Below are 19,553 nucleotides of genomic sequence, written 5' to 3'. Positions count from 1 at the left end.
AAAATTTCAGAGAAAGGATAGAAGAGGAAGGGGGGGGGGGGGTTCTTGGTTATTTCTGCAGTAACACAGCAAGTTTCCTAGCAAGGCTAGGACTGTTATTATAAAACATTCTGTTGTTTCAGGGCCAGTTCACATAAATAAAGATTCCATTGAAAGCTGTAATATAAATACTGTTCAGCCAGATCCAAATGCTCCGAGTTCTGGCCACACAAGAATTGCATAATAGTTCTGAAATTTAATTTCAACTGTCCCATAGCCATAGTCAAAGAGGGTAGCTTACCGTTCAATTGTTTTCCTGATGTTGACTGTATTTAATACCATTCTTCATAAAAACAGGGGGGGGGGGGGCAAGATCTGCAGATGGGCTATCGCAAGGGGAAAAAATGGGACGGAACAGGTGGGTTTGCAATACATTATTTTGTGATTCTTTCCTAGACTCAATCAAACGTGCATACATCCTGAAAATGGGGGTGGAAGAAAACCAAAAAGCACTATCGCCTCGAGTTTTTCTAACCCGGGGTACAAACTGCGAGGAGGCTATATCTAGAAATCTCGATCGTGCCATACATTATGAACACCTGTTGGGTTACCGGGCGCTTAGAACAAATGGAGCCAATTTCGTAGCCGTGGAAGGCGGCCGGCTCAGCCCACCCGAGACGCCGCTTTCCCGACTGAGAGCCCGGGCGCTGCGAGCCACCCCTTAGCAACCCCAACCCCTTACCCGATCCCCTAGCTCTCGCGAGACCCTCTTGGGCACGGGGGCTGCTCTCGCGATGTTTCCCGGCAAAGGTTGGCGGTTGGAAGAGGAGCGAAAGGACTGAAGCTTTAAAGCGGCCGAGGACCGAAGGGTCGCAAGGCTCGGCCAATAGAGCCGGAGTCATGGAGGCTCCGCTCCAGCGAGAATCCCCGCGTCGCGTGTCAGAGACGCCGTCGTCCTCCCCGGGGCCGCCGCCCCCGCCGCCCCCGCCTTCCAACCTGGGGCTGCCGCCGGGCAAGCAACAACGGGAAGAAAAAAGAGCGGCGCTGAGTAAAGTGAGAGGCCGGCGGGCGAAGGGAGGGGCTGCCCTCCAGCACCAAGGACAGCGAGCTCGAGGAAGGAGTGGCGGCGGCATGGGGGGGGAAATGGGCGGAGCTACCGCACCTGGAGCGCTTAAGGGGCCTTCGCGAGGGACAAAGCGGGGAAGGGACGGAGTGGGGTGGTCGCACGAGACCGCGCCCGGGACATGCGGAGGGGACGGAGCGATGCTGAAAGGGGCAGTTGGGCTTCGGTCCTCTAGTCTGGGTCCATCCAGCTGCCTCCTGGCCAGGAAACACCGTCTGCTTTGTAAAGGAGAATATTTGTAGCTCAGGGTTGCCATGAGGGGTCCTTGGTGCTCTCTGAGCCTGCTTGTTTTCTTGCAGACATTTCACTACCCAAAACTAGGTGACATCATCAGTACTAGCACTGATAGTCCCAAAGATGCTTTTTTCTTTTCTTTTTTTTAAATTATTATTAGACATATTTCAACATTTACACCACATTTCCACTCTTCATAGTGTTCCAGTATCAGTATCACTCATATTTACATCGTGGTTATTTCATTTTTCTTTCTTTCTAGTTATATACATTGCTATTCTATATATTGTATAATTATTCATATATGTACACAGTACCTTTTAGCTATAACTTGTAGCAATATTCCAAAGGTGCTTTTTTCAAAAGGCAACTGGACTTTCTGGTTTTTCTTTGAAGGCGTTTCGCTTCTCATCCAAAAAGCTTCTTCAGTTCTTGGATGAGCGGGAGAGATCAAACTGCAGAGCTTGGAGAGCTGAAGAAGCTTCTTGGATGAGCGAAATGTCTTCAAAGAAAAAACAGAAAGTCCAGTTGCCTCTTGAAAAAAGCACCTTTGGGACAACCATGACCTGGATGACTGAGAAACTCCATAGACATTTAGCACTGATAGTGTTATCTAGTTTGAGTAATGAAACATCTGCAAGAAAACAAGCAAGCTCAGAGAGCACCAGGGACGGTCTGCTTTGTCTGCCTGAAGCAAATAGGACCCTTCTTTCAAATCCTCATGAGGACAGAAGCAATCAGTGCAGCCCTCTCATCCTAATCATCATCCTTGTTCTTTACATCATGTACCACCAGAACGCTAAAATGGGAAAACAGGTGGCCATCCAAGTGGGATTAATGCAGCACCACCTACTTCAAGGCAGAACTGTCAGGAATGGGGGAGGCTGAGAGACAACCCCAGGGCCCAAAGTTGTAGCTGAATGGCCTGTGGACAGCAGTGGGTTTCTCAAGAATATTATATAAAATAGGAATATTTCTAATGGGAAGTGTTTTTTTTAAAAATGTAGATAGCAGTAATAGCAGTAGACTTATATACTGCTTCATAGGGCTTTCAGCCCTCTCTAAGCGGTTTACAGAGAGTCAGCATATTGCCCCCAACAATCTGGGTCCTCATTTTACCCACCTCGGAAGGATGGAAGGCTGAGTCAACCCTGAGCCGGTGAGATTTGAACCGCTGAACTGCTGATCTAGCAGTAGCCTGCAGTGCTGCATTTAACCACTGCGCCACCTCGGCTCTTAGATCAGCAACAGTATGATTGTTATGAGTACACTGCAGGCACTGGCATAAGGAAAACTGTTGTAACCCGGTTTACCTGTATTATTTGCGGTAGTGATTCGCCGGCTTCCTCCTAACTTTACTAAGGAGCAGCTAGAAGAACAACTCCATCCACTTCCAGCTCATGATTATTTTGAATTTTGTTCCTCTGATCCCAGGTGAGCATTTGTATAAACAAGACAATATTTATTTCATGTTGTCTGTTGCTACCATGTTTCCCCCGAAAATACAACGCCTGCCACATTTTTCATGTGGGCAAAAATATAAGCCCACCCCCAAAAATAAGCCCCCTGACAACCCCCCTCTGGCCAGGCAGAGCAGCGCTCACCGACCTAGCGATATCCCGAAGGCACCAAGCTGCGGGAGCCGGGGGAAGGCGCTCATGTTGCTAGTGCCTTCGGGATACCGCTAGTTGGGGAGTCGTGTTCTGCCTGGCCGGAGGGGGGAGTTGCCAGGTGGCTGCTCCCTTGCGAACTGGCTCCCGAAGAGCCGGGCACAGCCTCAGGGGCGAAGTTCTCCCTGCAGGCCTCCGGCTCGAAGCTGAAAAAGAAGTTATGCTCGGAGCATGGCGGCGGCCTGGCCCTGCATGGAGAACTGGGCCAGGGCATGATGAGGCTGGGAGGCATATTTGCTGGGGGCGGAACAGGTGCTCGCACAACCCTCCTCTCCAGCCAGGCAGAGCTCCATGCACTGACCTAGGAGGTATCCCGAATGTGCCAAGCCGCGGGAGCTGGGGAGCGAGCAGAGCACCAGGTGGCTTGGCGCCTTAGGGATACCCCCTAGGTCAGTGAATGGTGCTCTGCCTGGCTGGAGAGGGGGTTTGCTGGGCGGCTGCTCATGACCATGGTCACCTCATGGCTGCTTCGCCCCTGAGGCTGTGCCTGGCTTCGGGAGCCAGTTTGCAAGGGAGCAGCTGCCCGGCAACCCCAAAACAATAAGCCCTCCCCCTATAATAAGCCCAAGGCCATATTTCGTGGGGCAAAAGAAAATAAGACCCTGTCTTGTTTTTGGGGAAACACGGTGTTAACATAGATTACATTTTAGTATAAAATGTTCCTAATACAAAGGATGTATAAAAGAAGTCTACTGTTTGTAAGGAAATACAATATCTAATTCTTCATATTATAACAGCAGCCAGGATAATGTATGCCCAGAATTGGAAAAACAAGACAATTCCAAAGAAGATGAGATGATAAGAAAAATTTTAGAATATGCAGAGATGGACAAACTAATTAAAGAAATACAAGGAAGGGAAGAGTCGGAATATTATTTAACATGGAACAAATGGTATAATCGTTAGAAGTTAGAAATAAAAGTTGGGATATATAAAATAATGAAATTTCAGAAATGTTGAGTAGCCAACGATAGTAGGTATACAATGTACAATATATGCAAAATGATATTTTGATATAAACAGTTAAATATAAATAAACATGGAATAGTATTCATAAATAAGTAAAGAACAAAGGGATCACAAATGAGAGACATGAATGTTTAGTGGGGGGAACACCAATTGTAAAAATATATAGACACGGAACTGCTGTATGATGGAATTTTGTCTTGTCTGCTTTTGTTGTTGTTTTAATCCATGTTTTGTGTTGTTTATGTGTTTAAAATTAAAAAAATTAAAAATTAAAATGTACTGTTCATTAATGGCATATTTAATGCTATTCATTATGTACAGAATGTGCTGCTGTAATTATGGCACTAGAACTCAAATCAATGAAATTGATTTGTGGGAGATTTGCAGCAGGGAGCAGGAATCATATAGGGTTTGGATGTATTAGGAGTATTCTCTCATGCATATTTCAGATATTAAAATTTACTTTTTCTAACTAAAAATAGTTTAAGAATGGAGAACATTTGACCATTCTACCCAGATTGAGTGGATCTTCTAAGAGATTCATTCATTCATTCATTTTCACCTTTATTATTTTTTGCAATTAACTTAAAGTGGCAAACATATCCGATACATCTTCCTCCACTTATTTTCCCCACAACAACAACCCTGTGAGGTGAGTTGGGCTGAGAGAGAGTGATGAGCCCAAGGTCATCTAGCTGGCTTTCATGGCTAAGGTGGCACTAGACCCTTAATTTCTATGCTGTTTCTTTAGCCACCAGATCAAACAAGTTCTCACACATATCTTCTTATGTGAAGAGTTGCATAAATAATAAATAAATAAATGTAAATCATATTATATATTACTACTGCATTCTCTAATGAGACTATCAGGCTGTTTATGGCCATTTCAGAGACTGGAATGTAATTTTTTTAGTCTGGATTGTTAATGGATCATTGTTCTGTGTTGTGTTCCTCAAAAAGTAATTGAAACATTCATGGTATAGAGAAAACTTCGTAATATCAAATAGAACAGCTACTCTGCTTACAGCATTCTGGTTGTTTGATTCTGTCATCATGAGGATCATGATTATTAGTGCAAAATAGATTGAATTTTGCCAATGTATAACTTTTTCCTATATTACCATAAGTGTATTAAAGTGTGCAAGATTGTGAAAGACAATAAAAAGAAAGGGGAAAGGGGGAAAACACAGGCTTTTTAAAATCTAGATATAAAATCTTAAAATGCTTGTTTATTGTAGCATTGTATAACATTATCACTATCATATACCTGCAGTGATATACCGCAGTAGGCCATAGTATGATTTCCTTATTTTGGCATACAGTATTGTGGCTTTAGAGCATAATTTATAATTTAATATGTTGCACAAAATTAAGCAGCTGCAATGTATTAATAAACAAAAGTTAAATCAAACTTTAGTATAAAATGTAACTAGGAAACTGGAGTTCATTGTGAACGAGTATCAAAAAGAAGTTTTAATTTTCATCACTTGATCTATTGATCTCTTTGAATGGAAGGCCTAACCTGATCTAACTTGCCTCCATTGTTTCCCAGGCCCTTTTTGCTCAATTTATTGCAGCCAAAGTAGAATAAAGTTATAGTGGCTTTCAAACCTTGAAGGTGAAGTCTGTGAAAAGTAGGTTGGTTGAATAATAGCACATTTGCATAGAGGTTAATGATTATTAAGAATCCATTACCCATAGCGTTTCTGATGGCCTGTCTTTTCATTAAATATATAGATATAATGGTTGCTTTCTTTGAGACATATTTGTATAAATTTCCTTTTAGAAGTTACATACAAGTAACTGAAATTCACTCTTGTTGCAGTCTTTATCCCCATCTCTACTCAAGAGCATATATTAATTTTAGAAATCCCGATGACATCCTTCTTTTTAGAGATCGCTTTGATGGCTATGTCTTCATTGACAATAAAGGTAATTCATAAATTATTCATAAAGGATCCATAAAAATGTATGGAACACAATAGACCCCCAAATTTATGTTGCTAAGTGAGAAATTTGTTGTGAGTTTTGCCCCATTTTATGACTTTTCTTGCCGCACTTGTTAAGTGCAGTTGTTAAATTAGTAACAAGATTGTCAATGAATCTGGCTTCCCCCCTGACCTTTTTTGTCAGAAGGTTGCACACTGCAACCATCATAAATATGAACCAGTTGTAAAGCATCTAAATGTAAATCTGAAATGATGGGGATGCTGCAACAGTCATAAGTGGGAAAAATGGTCATAAGTCACTTTTTTCAGTGCTGTTGTAACTTCAAATGGTCACTAAATGAATTATTGTAAGTAGAGGACTACCTGGATCCACAATGGATCTCATTGATGACCGACTGAATTCTTGAAAGCAAAATTCTATTTAAAAGTGTTTGGTTTTTTGTTACATTCTTTTCCAACATGTAAAGCTTTGTCTGTATGACTGAAAGTGAGCTCAAGTGAAGTGTATATTTAAGTTATATATATATAACTTAAAGTCTGGCCTGGCCTGGCTGATAAGGAGTCGAGCTCTGTAGCTCAATGGTTAACACATCTGCCTAACAGGCAATAGAGCACAGGTTCGATTCCCAGCAAGGGTATGGCTAGCTGATGAGAGCTAAATAGCTTGAAATAGATCTATACTAGTCTCCCTTTATTTATTTATCAGCACATATTTATATTGAGAGAGAGAGAGAGAGAGAGAGATTGATTTAAGATATATATATATCTTAAATAAAAGTTAGTGCTTTTGTGGTGGATTGCTACAAAGATATTCATTGTCATCAACTGCTTTGTACTGTACTTTGAGAGGAAACTACCTAGACTACCAGAAGCTAATCTAAATTCAACAATAGAAAAATCATTTCAGAAAAGGGTAATGACAAACTATGGTATTTCTATATGGTTGCTTTAAAAAAAGACCTTCCTGAAGTCATTTGAGTAAAGCTTAACTTGAAGGAAACTCCTTTGAAGCAATATGAAGTAGATCCTGATGTGATCAGTGGATAGAAGTTTGCTCTTGTGTACTGATTTCCTTTACTGGTTTGATGCTATGTGTAATAAGCTTGAGTCAGATAAAATATGATGAATAATTTTGATTCTAACATTTGTTCTCAAAAGAACTTCAGTTTTAAAATTAATTGTCCTTTATAATTCTGTTCCTTTGTGATTCTTTAAAGGTCTGGAATATCCTGCCGTTGTTGAATTTGCACCATTCCAAAAGATTTCTAAAAAGAAACTAAAGAAGAAAGATGCAAAATCTGGAAGCATAGAAGATGGTACAATTTTTTGTTGGTAGTAAAACTTGCTTATTGTAAGTTAAGATGAGCTTCTTTTGCAATACTTTGCTTTCTATATTTTTCTTTCACAGACCCAGAATATAGAAAATTTTTAGAAAGTTATTGTGCTGAAGAAGAAAAAATATGTGCCAACCCTGAAACTCTTCTGGGAGAAATTGAAGCAAAAACAAGAGAACTCATTGGTTTGTCAAGCTATTTTTTTCCATTCACTAATTAAAAGTTTTTTCTAAATAGGTGTTCATGTTTTACCTTGCTTATTAAACCTCTTAAGTCATATGAAAAATTATGATCATGGCAGCTTTTATTTCTTTTCTTCTATTGAATTAAAAAAAACTTGCACATGTTTTCTAAAGGACATTGTAGTAAATTCAGACAACACATTGATGAATTTGGGGAATTATCCATAGAAATATTTTATGGCTAGTCTAGGAAATACATAAAATAGTATTTAAATTCTGAATGAATCTAATAGCAAGACACCTAAATACACATACGTTTTACAAATTGAATGTTCAACAACCACTGTAATTTTGTTTTTGATATTTGAATAAATGTCACCAGTTACGTAGGTGACACAGGTGCCTACAATTTTGTTGTAGTATTTCAATGTTATCTTCCATTTTTGTATACATGTTGAGAAAAGAAAAAGAACATTAACTTGAAGTCAACCCATAATTAAAATAAGTTAGGGAAAAAATTAAGAATAGGCTTTGGAGAAAAAAATGACTCCAACATGAAATTTGTCATTTTATTAGATAGCGGTTGTTTTATATATGTTCAGTTGCTAAGTCAAGGAATTAATAATCTATTTTTTTTTGCATTTTATGACTTTTCATATTTGTAGAAAAAGCTAGCTAGATTATATGAAGGTCCCAAACATTACTTGCCATGACCCCTTAAAATTTAGTTTATCTGACATTTAATTTAGTTTATCTGACATTCTTCCCCCATTTTTACAAAATGAATAATTTCATTTTGCCTAGGAATGGACAAGAAATAGATATACCACTTTTAACAATTGAATTATAGTCTATGTATCAAATAATATGACCACGAACCTGGCAGCTTTATAAAATAATATTTTTCATTGCTGCTAATAAAACAAAGCATTGAAATATTTTTAAATGAAAAGGATGAGTTTACTTCAATTTGCATAATTTCTGAAATCTGAGTTATATTTTATTTGGCTAGCCAGCCTCACTTCTTGTACCACTTTTATTTTTATGGTAACTATGTTTTATTGTGATTAGATCTCTTTATAGCAATTACTACAGAATAATCTGATCATTTTGTCAACTTATCTGGACAGAGTGGACGTAAATTTTAACAGAGATCCAGCTTTGGGTGCACATGTTGTGCAGCTTTTGCACCTAAAGCTGGAAGCTAGTAAAATTATACTTTGCTCTTTTCTGTCTACATTGCTTTAACAAGCTGACAGTCCTTTCAGTTAGGCAGAGCAAGTTCTGATCTAGAATCAGTAACCTAGCTATGGATGTGCAAACCAAATGGATTCTCCATGCAAAGCTGGAATCCAGTTTCAGATGAGCAAAATCTGTGGGATTGCGTGTGCAAGCTCTCATTGAAATCTCAGCAATGACTTGCCTCAAAGCTAGCTTCCTCCATACATTGAATGGAGGATATGAAGTACTTTTCAAAAGATATAGAACTGTCCCCCAACTATAGATTATTAATTTTTCATTTCCCCAAACCAAAATGGCTGTGATTCCTTTTACCATCCTTTTGAGTCATCAGCTCTTTTAAGATTGTTCCCTATCCTCATGTTATTTACATTTGTGGACTGATATTTATCAAGTTGCCAACATATGTTGATGGATGCATGTAGAGCCCTCACTGTAGAGATATTGATTTTGAGCAAAGTCCTATTGTCTTGTTTATCACTATTTAGTAGTGAACTAAAATATGAAACTTCAATGCCCTGCATCCCTCTAACTTTACAATAACACTCATGGAAGGGAAAGATTGTGAATAGGATGTTGGGATAAGCAAACACTAGCTTATTGGAGGCAGGGTGGAGGCAGGAAGCAAATTGGAGCCCATCAGGTTGTGTTAGTGTTTTAGATAAGTGCCTGCCCAAACAAGGCAGAAACAGGTTCTGGCATTGATCATATTCTGCATGTGCAATCCAACCCTCCACACCATTTGCAACTACAGTCAAATGTGCTTGTGACCCCAATCCACCTGGGTTATTTTTTTAAAAAAAAAACTTGATTATTTATATTTTTTTATGTTAAGGTATATGCTTTGAGTTTTTAGGAAAGAATTATAAAATAATAGGCTATTGTTTTAACCTGAAGTCTCTAAAAGGCAGTCATCTACACATTAACATCGGTACCATTAATAACTATCTTTTTGTGATCTCTTAACTTTGAAATGGAACTTTGTCCACACTAATATATAAAATTATAATGAATTGATATAGAAATAATTCCCAGGTTTCTCCATGGCTGCATTTGATTGTTATTATAAATCTGCCAAAGAATCCTTCCTTATTTTTTCCATTGAAGTAACATACTTCAATGGAAATATGAGTAACATACACAAGTGATTTTTTTTCTATATTGTACTCAGCAATTGTTATTAATGTTAAGAATAGCTATCAGTAGCTATGGCGTACTGTTACAGAAATTTTAAGCATACATTTTGTACAAATGTGCACTTTAATCATTTAAAAATAAATAAAAGTTACAAGGTATAAAAATCTAATCCATCAGATCAAAGGTGAAATAAATGTTTTTTTGTACTCTAATTATTGAAAATAACAAGGAGAAGTATTTGTTGGGAAAAATAAATCTTGTTAGTGAGACTTCTATATTGGTGTTGCAACTATGAGGCTTACTTTATTGCTTTTTAAACTCCTTAGCAATATGATAAATTGGAGTATAGACAAATATTTCTTTAGTAGCCCATGGACTAAATGAAATATTACTAATTATGTCTTATTAATTATCTTGTTAAAACTTAAATGTTAACAAATATAAAACATGCTTATTTTAGGAATGGAACACTACATCACATTTTTTGTGTTTTAGCTAGAAGAACCACCCCACTTTTGGAATATATTAAAAATAGAAAATTAGAAAAACAGGTATGTTAGCATTTTGAACTACAGCTTAAATATTGACTTCAGTTTTTTGTAATAGTAATATAAATGAATACTAACTTTTTCCAATATTTAAGAGAATTCGAGAAGAGAAAAGGGAAGAAAGAAGGAGGAGAGAATCAGAAAAAAAACGGCTAAGAGAAGATGAGAAACGGAAACGCCGAGAGGAAGAAAGACGCAAAAGAAAAGAAGCTGAGAAACAAAAGAAGATTGCTGAAAAAGAAATAAGGATTAAGGTAATGCAGAAAATGAAAAAAAATATTTTTCAGTATGTTTTCAGTGCTTTAATGATACTAAGCTTTCAGATTAATTCATGTTTTTTGTGAAACATTTTTTAAAATGATAAACAAAAGTATACAATATTTCCCTTGCAAAGAAAAAGGTTTCTGTTTCAAAGAAAATTTGTAAATTTTGTTATGGAGAGCCAGAAATAACATTTATCTTTAAAACTGAAGTTATTTCCTCCATATGCAAGATAATTGTGAAGGGAAACCCTTTCCTTCACTACACTGCCAGATGTAAAAATTACTCCTAGGAAACTCAGCACCTCTGATTCATTTGAAGGTCCTATATAGAATACTTGATGTCATTAATATATTGTTAACTTTCTACAAATCATAATGGTTTGTTGAGAATTCAGTAGGATTTGGAACAGCAAGTATCACAGGGCTGTTTTAGCTTGTAAGATAAACTTATTTCAGTGCATTCTTACAACCTCTCTTATCCTTCCTGCTATCTATTCCTCCTGAATGAGGATGAGACATTGGAGTTTTATTAGAAGAGTCCCATTACTCAAGGCTGAGTTGCATTCTAAGATAAATTAATTTAAGCTCATGTGAGGAGGGGATTTCCAACTTTGCTTTCCCTTCATCTCAAATGTTTCATTAGGGGCATTTCAGGTGACAATGGTGGAAAAGTGGCAACTGGAACATTTCAATTACTTTTAAAAAGTCATTCATCCTAGCTTTCAAGGTATTGTTAACTATTGTGACTCAGCAGATGTCTGCTGTGAGTCTTTTTGGGATACAAGATTCATTATGCAGCTGGGGCTTGTAGAGGCAGGTTTGGAGATAAAAGGACGGATGCTGCCACGCCCTAGTCTCAGGAGTCAACGTTCCTTCATGCGTGCCTTGGTTTGTACAACATTGTTTGATCATCAGTCGTGGTTTATGTAAGATTCACTTGGATAAGTGCTCTGTATGTCTGTAACCCTGATTCATAGAGACTTTGGAAGAAGTGTTTAGCTTTCGTTTTGTTCAAATTGAGTTGCCGTAAGAAAGATTTGTTTTCATTATGTTATCTGGTCAAAGACTTGTATTTATGTTATTTTTGGGCTCGAAGCCAGTTTGAACTGTGAACTGATAAAGAAAAGTTCCTTTGAAGTTTAATTGTCTGCCGTTTGTTAAGAGCCATGAAGGGGGGGACAGAACAGTTAACATAAATAAAATGGATCCTAGAGGACAAACTATAGAGTATATATTAGATGAGCTTGGTAGTGAGATCCAGATGAATCTTAATTTTACCAATTTAAATCCATTGTTTCCAGAAATCCATGGAATTGGCTATCAGAGGGAATAGTGAGGAACAATTAAATTAACAGTTACTTACATCTGGCCTACAGTAGAGCTGTTTTCCTTGTATGGAGACTATTTGGCAAATAATACTAAATAGTGGCAACATAACAAAGAACTAATTTCACTAAAAGCAATGAATAAAACTCAGTTTTATATGTGTTTATACAATGGTGGGTTTCCATTTTTTTTACTACCGGTTCGCTCGTGCAGGCGATGTTTCTGCATATGCGCAGAAGCATCCGGGCGGTTGGGTGGAGCCTCCTGCCGCCACCACTACCAGTTCGCCTGATCCGGGCAGAACCGGGAACAACCTACTTCTGTGTTTATAAGAAACACATGAAAAAGATCAGTAAAAACACTCAGATGGTATAAGAAATTCTGTCCCCCACCCCCATCTCAATTATTGTTCACTGCCTTGTTATCTACTTGATAAATATAATAACTACATGTATATTAAAATATTCTTTAGCTTCTTAAGAAACCTGAAAAGGGAGATGAACAGACTACAGAAAAGCACAGAGAAAAAGAAAAAGGTGATATTGAAGACAATAAATGGGAGAAATCACCAGCACATGGGAGTTTAAAATCCAAGCCATTGGAAGTTCCTCTAAAGGAACTTAAGGAAAAGTGAGTATTTCTTTATTGGACACTTTTGATCACTTCTTTGAGGTCTTGTTAATTATTTTAATCATGTGGAATTAAATTTTTAAAACTGCACAGCAATACATTAATTTAACTCTTACAGTAAATCATTTTGTTGGAGTTCTTGTATGGTGAGTGGCAGTGATGAAGCTATCTTATGCTAACTTTTATTTTCCTGGCCCAGATGATAGAAATGTAAAGCTACAATTCTCATTTCATGATTGTAGAATATTTGATAACTTATATGTCAGTTTGCAGACTGATTACAATGAAGAAACATGAACATGAGAAAACATGGTTCATTTTTTAAAAAAAGATTTGGCATTTAATGCTTCAACTATCAAGTCTGTAGCAGAGCTAAAGAAAGAAAGTAAAGCTGTTGCCACTTTATGGAGTTGATTCAATTACACTTTGGCAGTCCAATAATCATTCAAGAATCATTCCACTAGACTAGACTTATCAGAGAGAAAGAGAGAGAGAGAGAGAGAGAGAGAGAGAGAGAGAGAAAAGATGGAGACTGGCTGGCTGGATAGATGATGAGAGGTGCTAAGATTTTTACAGTATTAAGCGTCAGTGCCTGAACATGTGTTCCCTTTCTCATTTATTTTTTTCTGTCATTTATTTTATACTTGAAGGCAGAAATATTTTTTATTGATCTTTAAACTGTAAGAGAAACTTTTTCAGCTAAAGCATGGGGTATAATTTCTTTAAATAAGCTTAGTTAACTGATCTCAGTCATTGGCCTGATTGCTGTAAAGCACTTGTAGACATTAAAATTCACAATCTGAATGTAGTGTCTTGAATTTTTTCCCTTCTAGAACATTTCTTCTCTTTTTCAAATTTTTGCATAGGTACGAAGCAGAAGCTGTATTCCACTATACTGAAGTACAGTGGTATAGCATTCTTTCTATTTTGGCAATTTGGGGGAAGTGAGAAAGCAAAGTGTTTTATTTTATTTTTAGCATTCTTTCCAGGAAATGATAGTACAGATAAGGCAGATGAACATACATACATACATACATACATACATACAAACAAACAAACAAACAAACAAACAAACAAATAAATGCTGGTGTTGTTGTATTCAGGTCTTTTGAGATTGAGATTGTCTTGGAAACGTTTCACTCGTCACCTTCAGGTTGGGTTTGGGGCTTAAAGTGTGATCGGAGTGGCAAGCCCGAAACCCAGCCTGAAGATGGCGAGTGAGACCTCGCTGAAAGGTTGCCAAGACAATCTCAATCTTATACGGGGAAAAACCCAAATACAAGACCACTGTATCTACACCCATGAAAATCTACAAAAACAATGTATGTGAGAAACCAAGCATGTTTATTCATGCTATATCTTTTGTTAGAATATGGCTCCAGTATACTACCCATAGATGTATGCAAAAAGGTCACCTTCTCCTTCTTTAACATACAATGTAGAAGGGCAAGTAGATGTATACAGTTTAGGGGCTGCATGTTCATTATTTCTGCTGCTTCTTATTATGTCCTGTTCTGTCTGTCCAAACCAGTCCTTAACTACTTTTTTTTGTTTTTAAAGAATCTTTCAATCTTTAACAGCCATCTGGTGCATCTGGACTGTAGATTTTCTCCTATTTGTAATCAAACATGGGATTGTGACAAGCTAACAGGAAGCATGGAGGACATGACCAGTTTTATATAACTAAGAATGTCATTTTCTGTACATAATTTAATTAATGTTGAAAGAACTCATTTTTCACTGAGATAAAAATACAGCTATTGAGGAAATATCTAATGTGTGGTTATTAAAATTCTGTAATGAAAATGCCAAATCTTAACCCATTTCAAGCAAAAACACTCTTCTTAAGAAAAAGAAATAAATGTAACAATCACATTTCTGTATCTCAAAACTGTTTAACTAGCTCCTCCACATTTAAAATATATTTGCACATTCTATTAGAAAAATATATCATACTTCTATATAGGTATATTTTATTTATTGGTTTACTTTTAAAAAAAACTAGATTAATTTACCCTTTTAAATTGCCAGTTATCTTTATATACTATTGCTGAGCCTCCTTACTATCTGATTCAGTAAAGTGTCCTTTTTTCTGACAACTTATAGTGGGACATTATCTTAATTAGGAATGAATGTAATTAGAATGTAAAACTTTGGGTTTTTCAGAATCATTATTTGACATTGATTAAAAAAGATGCTCATTATTTACTAAAAAGTTGGATGACTCTAGCAAAAATATTGCTTGATCATGGGAATTTTGGTATATTACCCATTAGACTACCACAATTTCTTTTGCTTTTTCTATCAGTTCCATAGCTTTTAATATCAGAAGATTAGAAAGATTTTTTTAAAAAAAATTATTACAAAAAAGATTTAATCAAATGCTTAATTCTGGAATGAGCATTTACATTATACATCTTTTGCTTTTATCATTTCCTTTTTCAACTGAATGCAAAATATAAAATTAAATGCAAGCAAGCCTCCTTTTATTATTACTATTTATTAAATTCATATGCTGCTCAACATGGGGTTCAAGGTGTCTTTGAGCAGCCATGTAATAAAATATACAACTATAAATATAATTATAAATATAAAAAGAGTTTCAAATGACAAAAGATTACAACAAACTAAAAGAAAATAACACAGGTTTGGAGTTGAAAGGTGGTGGTGCCTTCTCTGTTATTGTACCAGCCAGCTCCAGCCAACAACTTCTCCTTTTGTGGCATCACTAATTATAATATAACCAAACTTACATTCACTTGATTAATTGTTCAAGTTTACTCACCTTTAAAACACAGATCACAAAATGACAGTGATAAAGAACAAAGAGATTCAGAGAGAAGATTTCGTGAAAAAGAACCTGAGAGGCAAAGGTATCGGTTGGAAGATGGCCGAAAGCACAGAACTCACTATGAATTTGACAAATATGTGAGACGGAATGAAGATGAACCGAAGTGGGAGAAAGGGTACAACCAAGACCGAGGAAAGAAAGTGAACTACAACTACAGCTTCACTGTGGACACAGTAGACAAACTGGGTAAAGAGGACAAGTGTGATGACATGGCATCCAAAAAGGAGCGCATAAGAAATAAGGTTCTTTTATTCATTTAGGATAATCTTTCATTAGTAAAATTACATCAGGGGCACAGAGGATTTGCTTTTGACATCTCAGCATGAAACGTTTAACAATTACATTAAAATAACATTTTAAAAAAATCCAAATTTTATAAACCAAAGCAGTTAAGTTACCCTTGCTGCTTATTTACGTGGCCCTATTTAAAATAAAATTATTGGAAAACTTTTTTCTTATAAATTTTTTTCTTCCTAAAAGAAAAAAAAAACATATTCACCTGCTATACACAACTGAGTGCCTGCTGTCTTAATGAAAACTTATCAGGACCTAATCCACTCCAAAAAAAATGCTGATCTTACATTCTAATATGCTATTACTAAAAAGCCTATTAGCCACAGTAGTCTAATAATACTGGTGCTGATGAATAGCAAAGAGCACAAAGCAATTTCATGGGAGTGCCAGGGCAAGTTATCCCTTTAAAAAAAAGGCAGAGATTTCTTTTTCGGAAACGTTTTAAAAGAACACTTACTCCGTAAGAACCTTATTGTTGATACTACTGTTTTTAGAAGATCAGTAATTTCTGATATGGCACTTTATTTGGTATGCAGCTGCAACAAAAAGAATGCCTTGTCCTGATGATGTAGCAGCAAGGACAGTACTATCCATTGTGGATCATGCAAACTTTGTCAGTTGCAACCTGATTATAATGAGTTAATTTATCAGAAATGTGAAGCTTTGCTTTAAACATGTTTTTTGAGAAGCATATCTAACTGATTCCAAGAAGTACATTCCCAACTCAAGTGTCTTCTAAGTTGTGGATTAAACACACCATTGGTTATAGGATTACATCGGAGTTATCGTTTTTCTCCTCCGTTCCATTATGAAGACTCTTCAGCACGGAGGAAAAGGCTGCAAGATGATACATTTCTGTAGCACTCTTATATCCCGATCTCCATGCTTATTAGCCAGACAGGCCAATGTTAGATTAGCTTGCAAATGTTAACTGTGTGTGCCAGAAACTATTAAGTCTGTTTTGTTTGAATATTATTATGTTCATATTTGTATGAATTTAACTAGCAATTGTTTTAATGAGCATGAGTGGGGACATTATCCATGCGTTAGTTTTGTGCCATTTGTCCTACCACTTTTTTCTCAGATTGTTTTCTCCAGAATCTTTTTAGTTTGCTTGAATACTTGCCTCTCAGTGAAAGAAAGGAAGGAGAAAGAGGGAGGGGGGAGGAGAGGTGGGAGAGAGTGAGAGTGAGTAGTTCTTATTAAATATAAGTAATAGCAGAAAGATTTCTTTATATATTCATTCACCTAGACTGCATTGAGATCCACAGTGCAATTAAATAGTTTTCTCAGAGCTTTTATATTCTTTCTTTATTCTTTTTTTTCTTGCACAGGATCGCCCAGCCATGCAGCTGTACCAACCAGGAATTCGCATTCGAACACATATGGGACCTACAAGTAGGTTCTATGACTGTGCTGAAAAAACTTCTCAAGAAGTTTGTGACAGAAGGTATGAGGCAGACAACTCAGCTGGTGGTAGTTCTGAGAAGAATGAAGATGTAGAATAAGATGGACATTCAGCTTTAAGATTTAGTGCCCTACAGAGAACTGAATGTTCTTAGAACTTGGCCGGAATTGCCAAGAAAATTCTAGTAGGCAATCTCATTCCTTTTTAAAGTTTTCTGTACGGAGTCTGGACTCATGAAACATCACATAAAGTAAATATGAATGTGATTTTTTTTAAAAAAGGAAAGGATTTGTCAGCCTTGAAATCAAATTAAAGCTGGTTCTCTTCTCTTCTTTTTCCGTGAATGAGAATAGTATGCTGTCGGCACATGAGGAAAAAATATGATTTCAAAATGTCTATGGATACATACATGGTCTTTGTATGTATTTGTGCTAGGATAAATTTCATACACATTACTAACTTCTGACATATTCAAATGTGCATCTCTGCATAATGGAAGTTGTTTTTCTACATAAACAAAGGGTGTTTTGATTTGAGACATAGGGAAGTGATTTTGAGGCAATATAGTTGAAAATTATGCTAGATTTTAGAAGGTAGAGTTTGGAAGTTCTAGTAACCCCAAACATATTTTAAATTGCTGTGTTTTGTATAAAACTTTTGAGAAATTGCTGCATCTGCTAAACAAAAGGAATATTTAAGATATTTATTTCCAGACATTTTCACTGAAACGTATTTACTATCTTCTACAAATTACATTAACTATTCAATTGCACTCCCAAAGGTGCTTTTCAAATGTCTCCATAGACATTTTCACACTCCCAGGTGTGTATGTACATACAAAAAAGTGGTGTACAAAATATAAGTATATTTATATCTGTGGGTGAGAGAAAGAAATTACAATATCTTAGATTTGGTCCTGTCAGTAGTTTTGTCCTGATATGTAATAATTACAACAACTGCACCTTTTAATAAGAATCATCAATATGTTTATAATTAATGCAATATTTGCATCATTATTGTAGGACAGTTCTTAATCCGGTATAGGATCATGATTAAAAGATAACATTTACAGAAAGAGGTTGATGAAGTTTCTGGTAGTTTGCAAGGACATAATGGCACAACATTCATGTGATTAAAATAGCTGCTTAAGGCTAATTTCTTTCAGGATCTTCACCCCTGCCCTCCCACCTCATACATTCACCAAGAGAACATCAACAACCTAAGCAAAATAGCTTTCAATGGGGAGTATGTGGACAAGGGAAGGGTCAGCACTAGCTTCTAGCCATTCTTTATAGGGCTTCAGAGAAAACAGAGTTGTGATATATGGGCCTACCCTATCACATTTAGTCTCTTTTCAGTTTCATAAAATGTTGGGTAAGTATCAATCTATTTTTAACTTTCTTAAACAGTATTTACCTTTCATTTTATTACCTGAAAAAAGGCTGATTCAAGTCTGAATATTTAATGCAACATTGGCCTTTCATGAAATGACATTTTAAAAACCTTTTGCCTTTTTTCAATATGTGGGTTTATTATTTGTTTTTTGTACGTAAATATTTCATGAAATATATTTTTACATGGCATTGATGGAACTATTTTGAGTTATAAGTAGATTATACAGCAGAATGCACCATACCTGTCACAGGTTCCCTCTGTTCATTATGCTATTAGAAAACATTGTGATGAGATATATCTTCTCATTTTTTGTGAAAAAAATTATATATGTCATAAGGGCAAGTCATAAAGTCAATAATGTTGATAATGTTAACTATTTTTAACGTGTTTTGATTTTTTTTATTACTGTATTATCACCATTTGTTTTAATGTAAATAAAATACATTTTTTTGTTAATTTCAGTCATTAAACTGAAATCTAGTCATCCAAATATTGGCTTTTGTTTTTTTAACTTCTGGTGCAGAAATGTGTATGAAAAATAATTTATAGGATCGATGAACATATCCATTGGCTGTTTATATAATTTCTTATTTTTTGAATAGCTGTTCTTCTCTTTTCTAACTGGGGGAGATGATACAACTATTGTATCTTGAGTTGCCCTTTGGTGCATAATGTTTCTGTTTAAAGAATTCATCATATTTATATATTTTAAATATATTAATTATAAGCTTTTGAAGAGTCATCCTCATTTAACTGGGAAAATCATTTCTCATTTAACTGGAAACTAAACACAATAGGTTATCTGGACACCCTTTAGATTGTATGAAACCGCATCTCCCAGAATTCCAAGGTAACCAGCCAAACAATGAAAATTCTAAGTTATAATATAGGCATCTGCAAAGAGAAATTGATGTATTCTGAGCATACACAGTAGAAGAATAAAGAAGAAATATTGGACAAAAATTTGGAAAGGGGTGCAAGAAATGACAGAACAAATAAAATACAAACCTGAACTCTTTCTG

The 19,553-nt window shown here is 36.2% G+C and overlaps 1 protein-coding gene across 1 annotated transcript; it reads left to right on the top strand.

Annotated features, from left to right (window-relative positions):
• The first annotated feature begins 879 nt into the window (after window positions 1-879).
• UPF3A (UPF3A regulator of nonsense mediated mRNA decay) lies at window positions 880-17,198 on the top strand. The gene is made up of 10 exons (XM_032226249.1): window positions 880-1,027; window positions 2,668-2,770; window positions 5,801-5,907; window positions 7,142-7,240; window positions 7,333-7,443; window positions 10,312-10,367; window positions 10,460-10,618; window positions 12,426-12,583; window positions 15,382-15,620; window positions 17,063-17,198. Exons 1-10 carry the CDS (start codon window positions 880-882, stop codon window positions 17,128-17,130), a joined length of 1,248 nt encoding a protein of 415 aa, XP_032082140.1. The 3' UTR covers window positions 17,131-17,198.
• Window positions 17,199-19,553: the final 2,355 nt, after the last annotated feature.

This window comes from Thamnophis elegans, chromosome 11, assembly GCF_009769535.1.
Source record: "Thamnophis elegans isolate rThaEle1 chromosome 11, rThaEle1.pri, whole genome shotgun sequence".
NCBI classification, from domain to species: Eukaryota; Metazoa; Chordata; class Lepidosauria; order Squamata; family Colubridae; genus Thamnophis; species Thamnophis elegans.
Note: the sequence above shows the minus strand (reverse complement) of the source record. Positions and strands in the feature narration are given on the sequence as shown.

Bases quoted from the DNA above. Each gene is read 5' to 3' on its own strand.
- UPF3A (XM_032226249.1), top strand. From the start codon at position 880: ATGGAGGCTCCGCTCCAGCGAGAATCCCCGCGTCGCGTGTCAGAGACG. The intron at 2,771-5,800 runs GTGAGCATTTGT...CTCTTGTTGCAG, and splicing joins TTTTGTTCCTCTGATCCCAG to TCTTTATCCCCATCTCTACT. The intron at 7,444-10,311 runs GTTTGTCAAGCT...TTTGTGTTTTAG, and splicing joins AAAAACAAGAGAACTCATTG to CTAGAAGAACCACCCCACTT.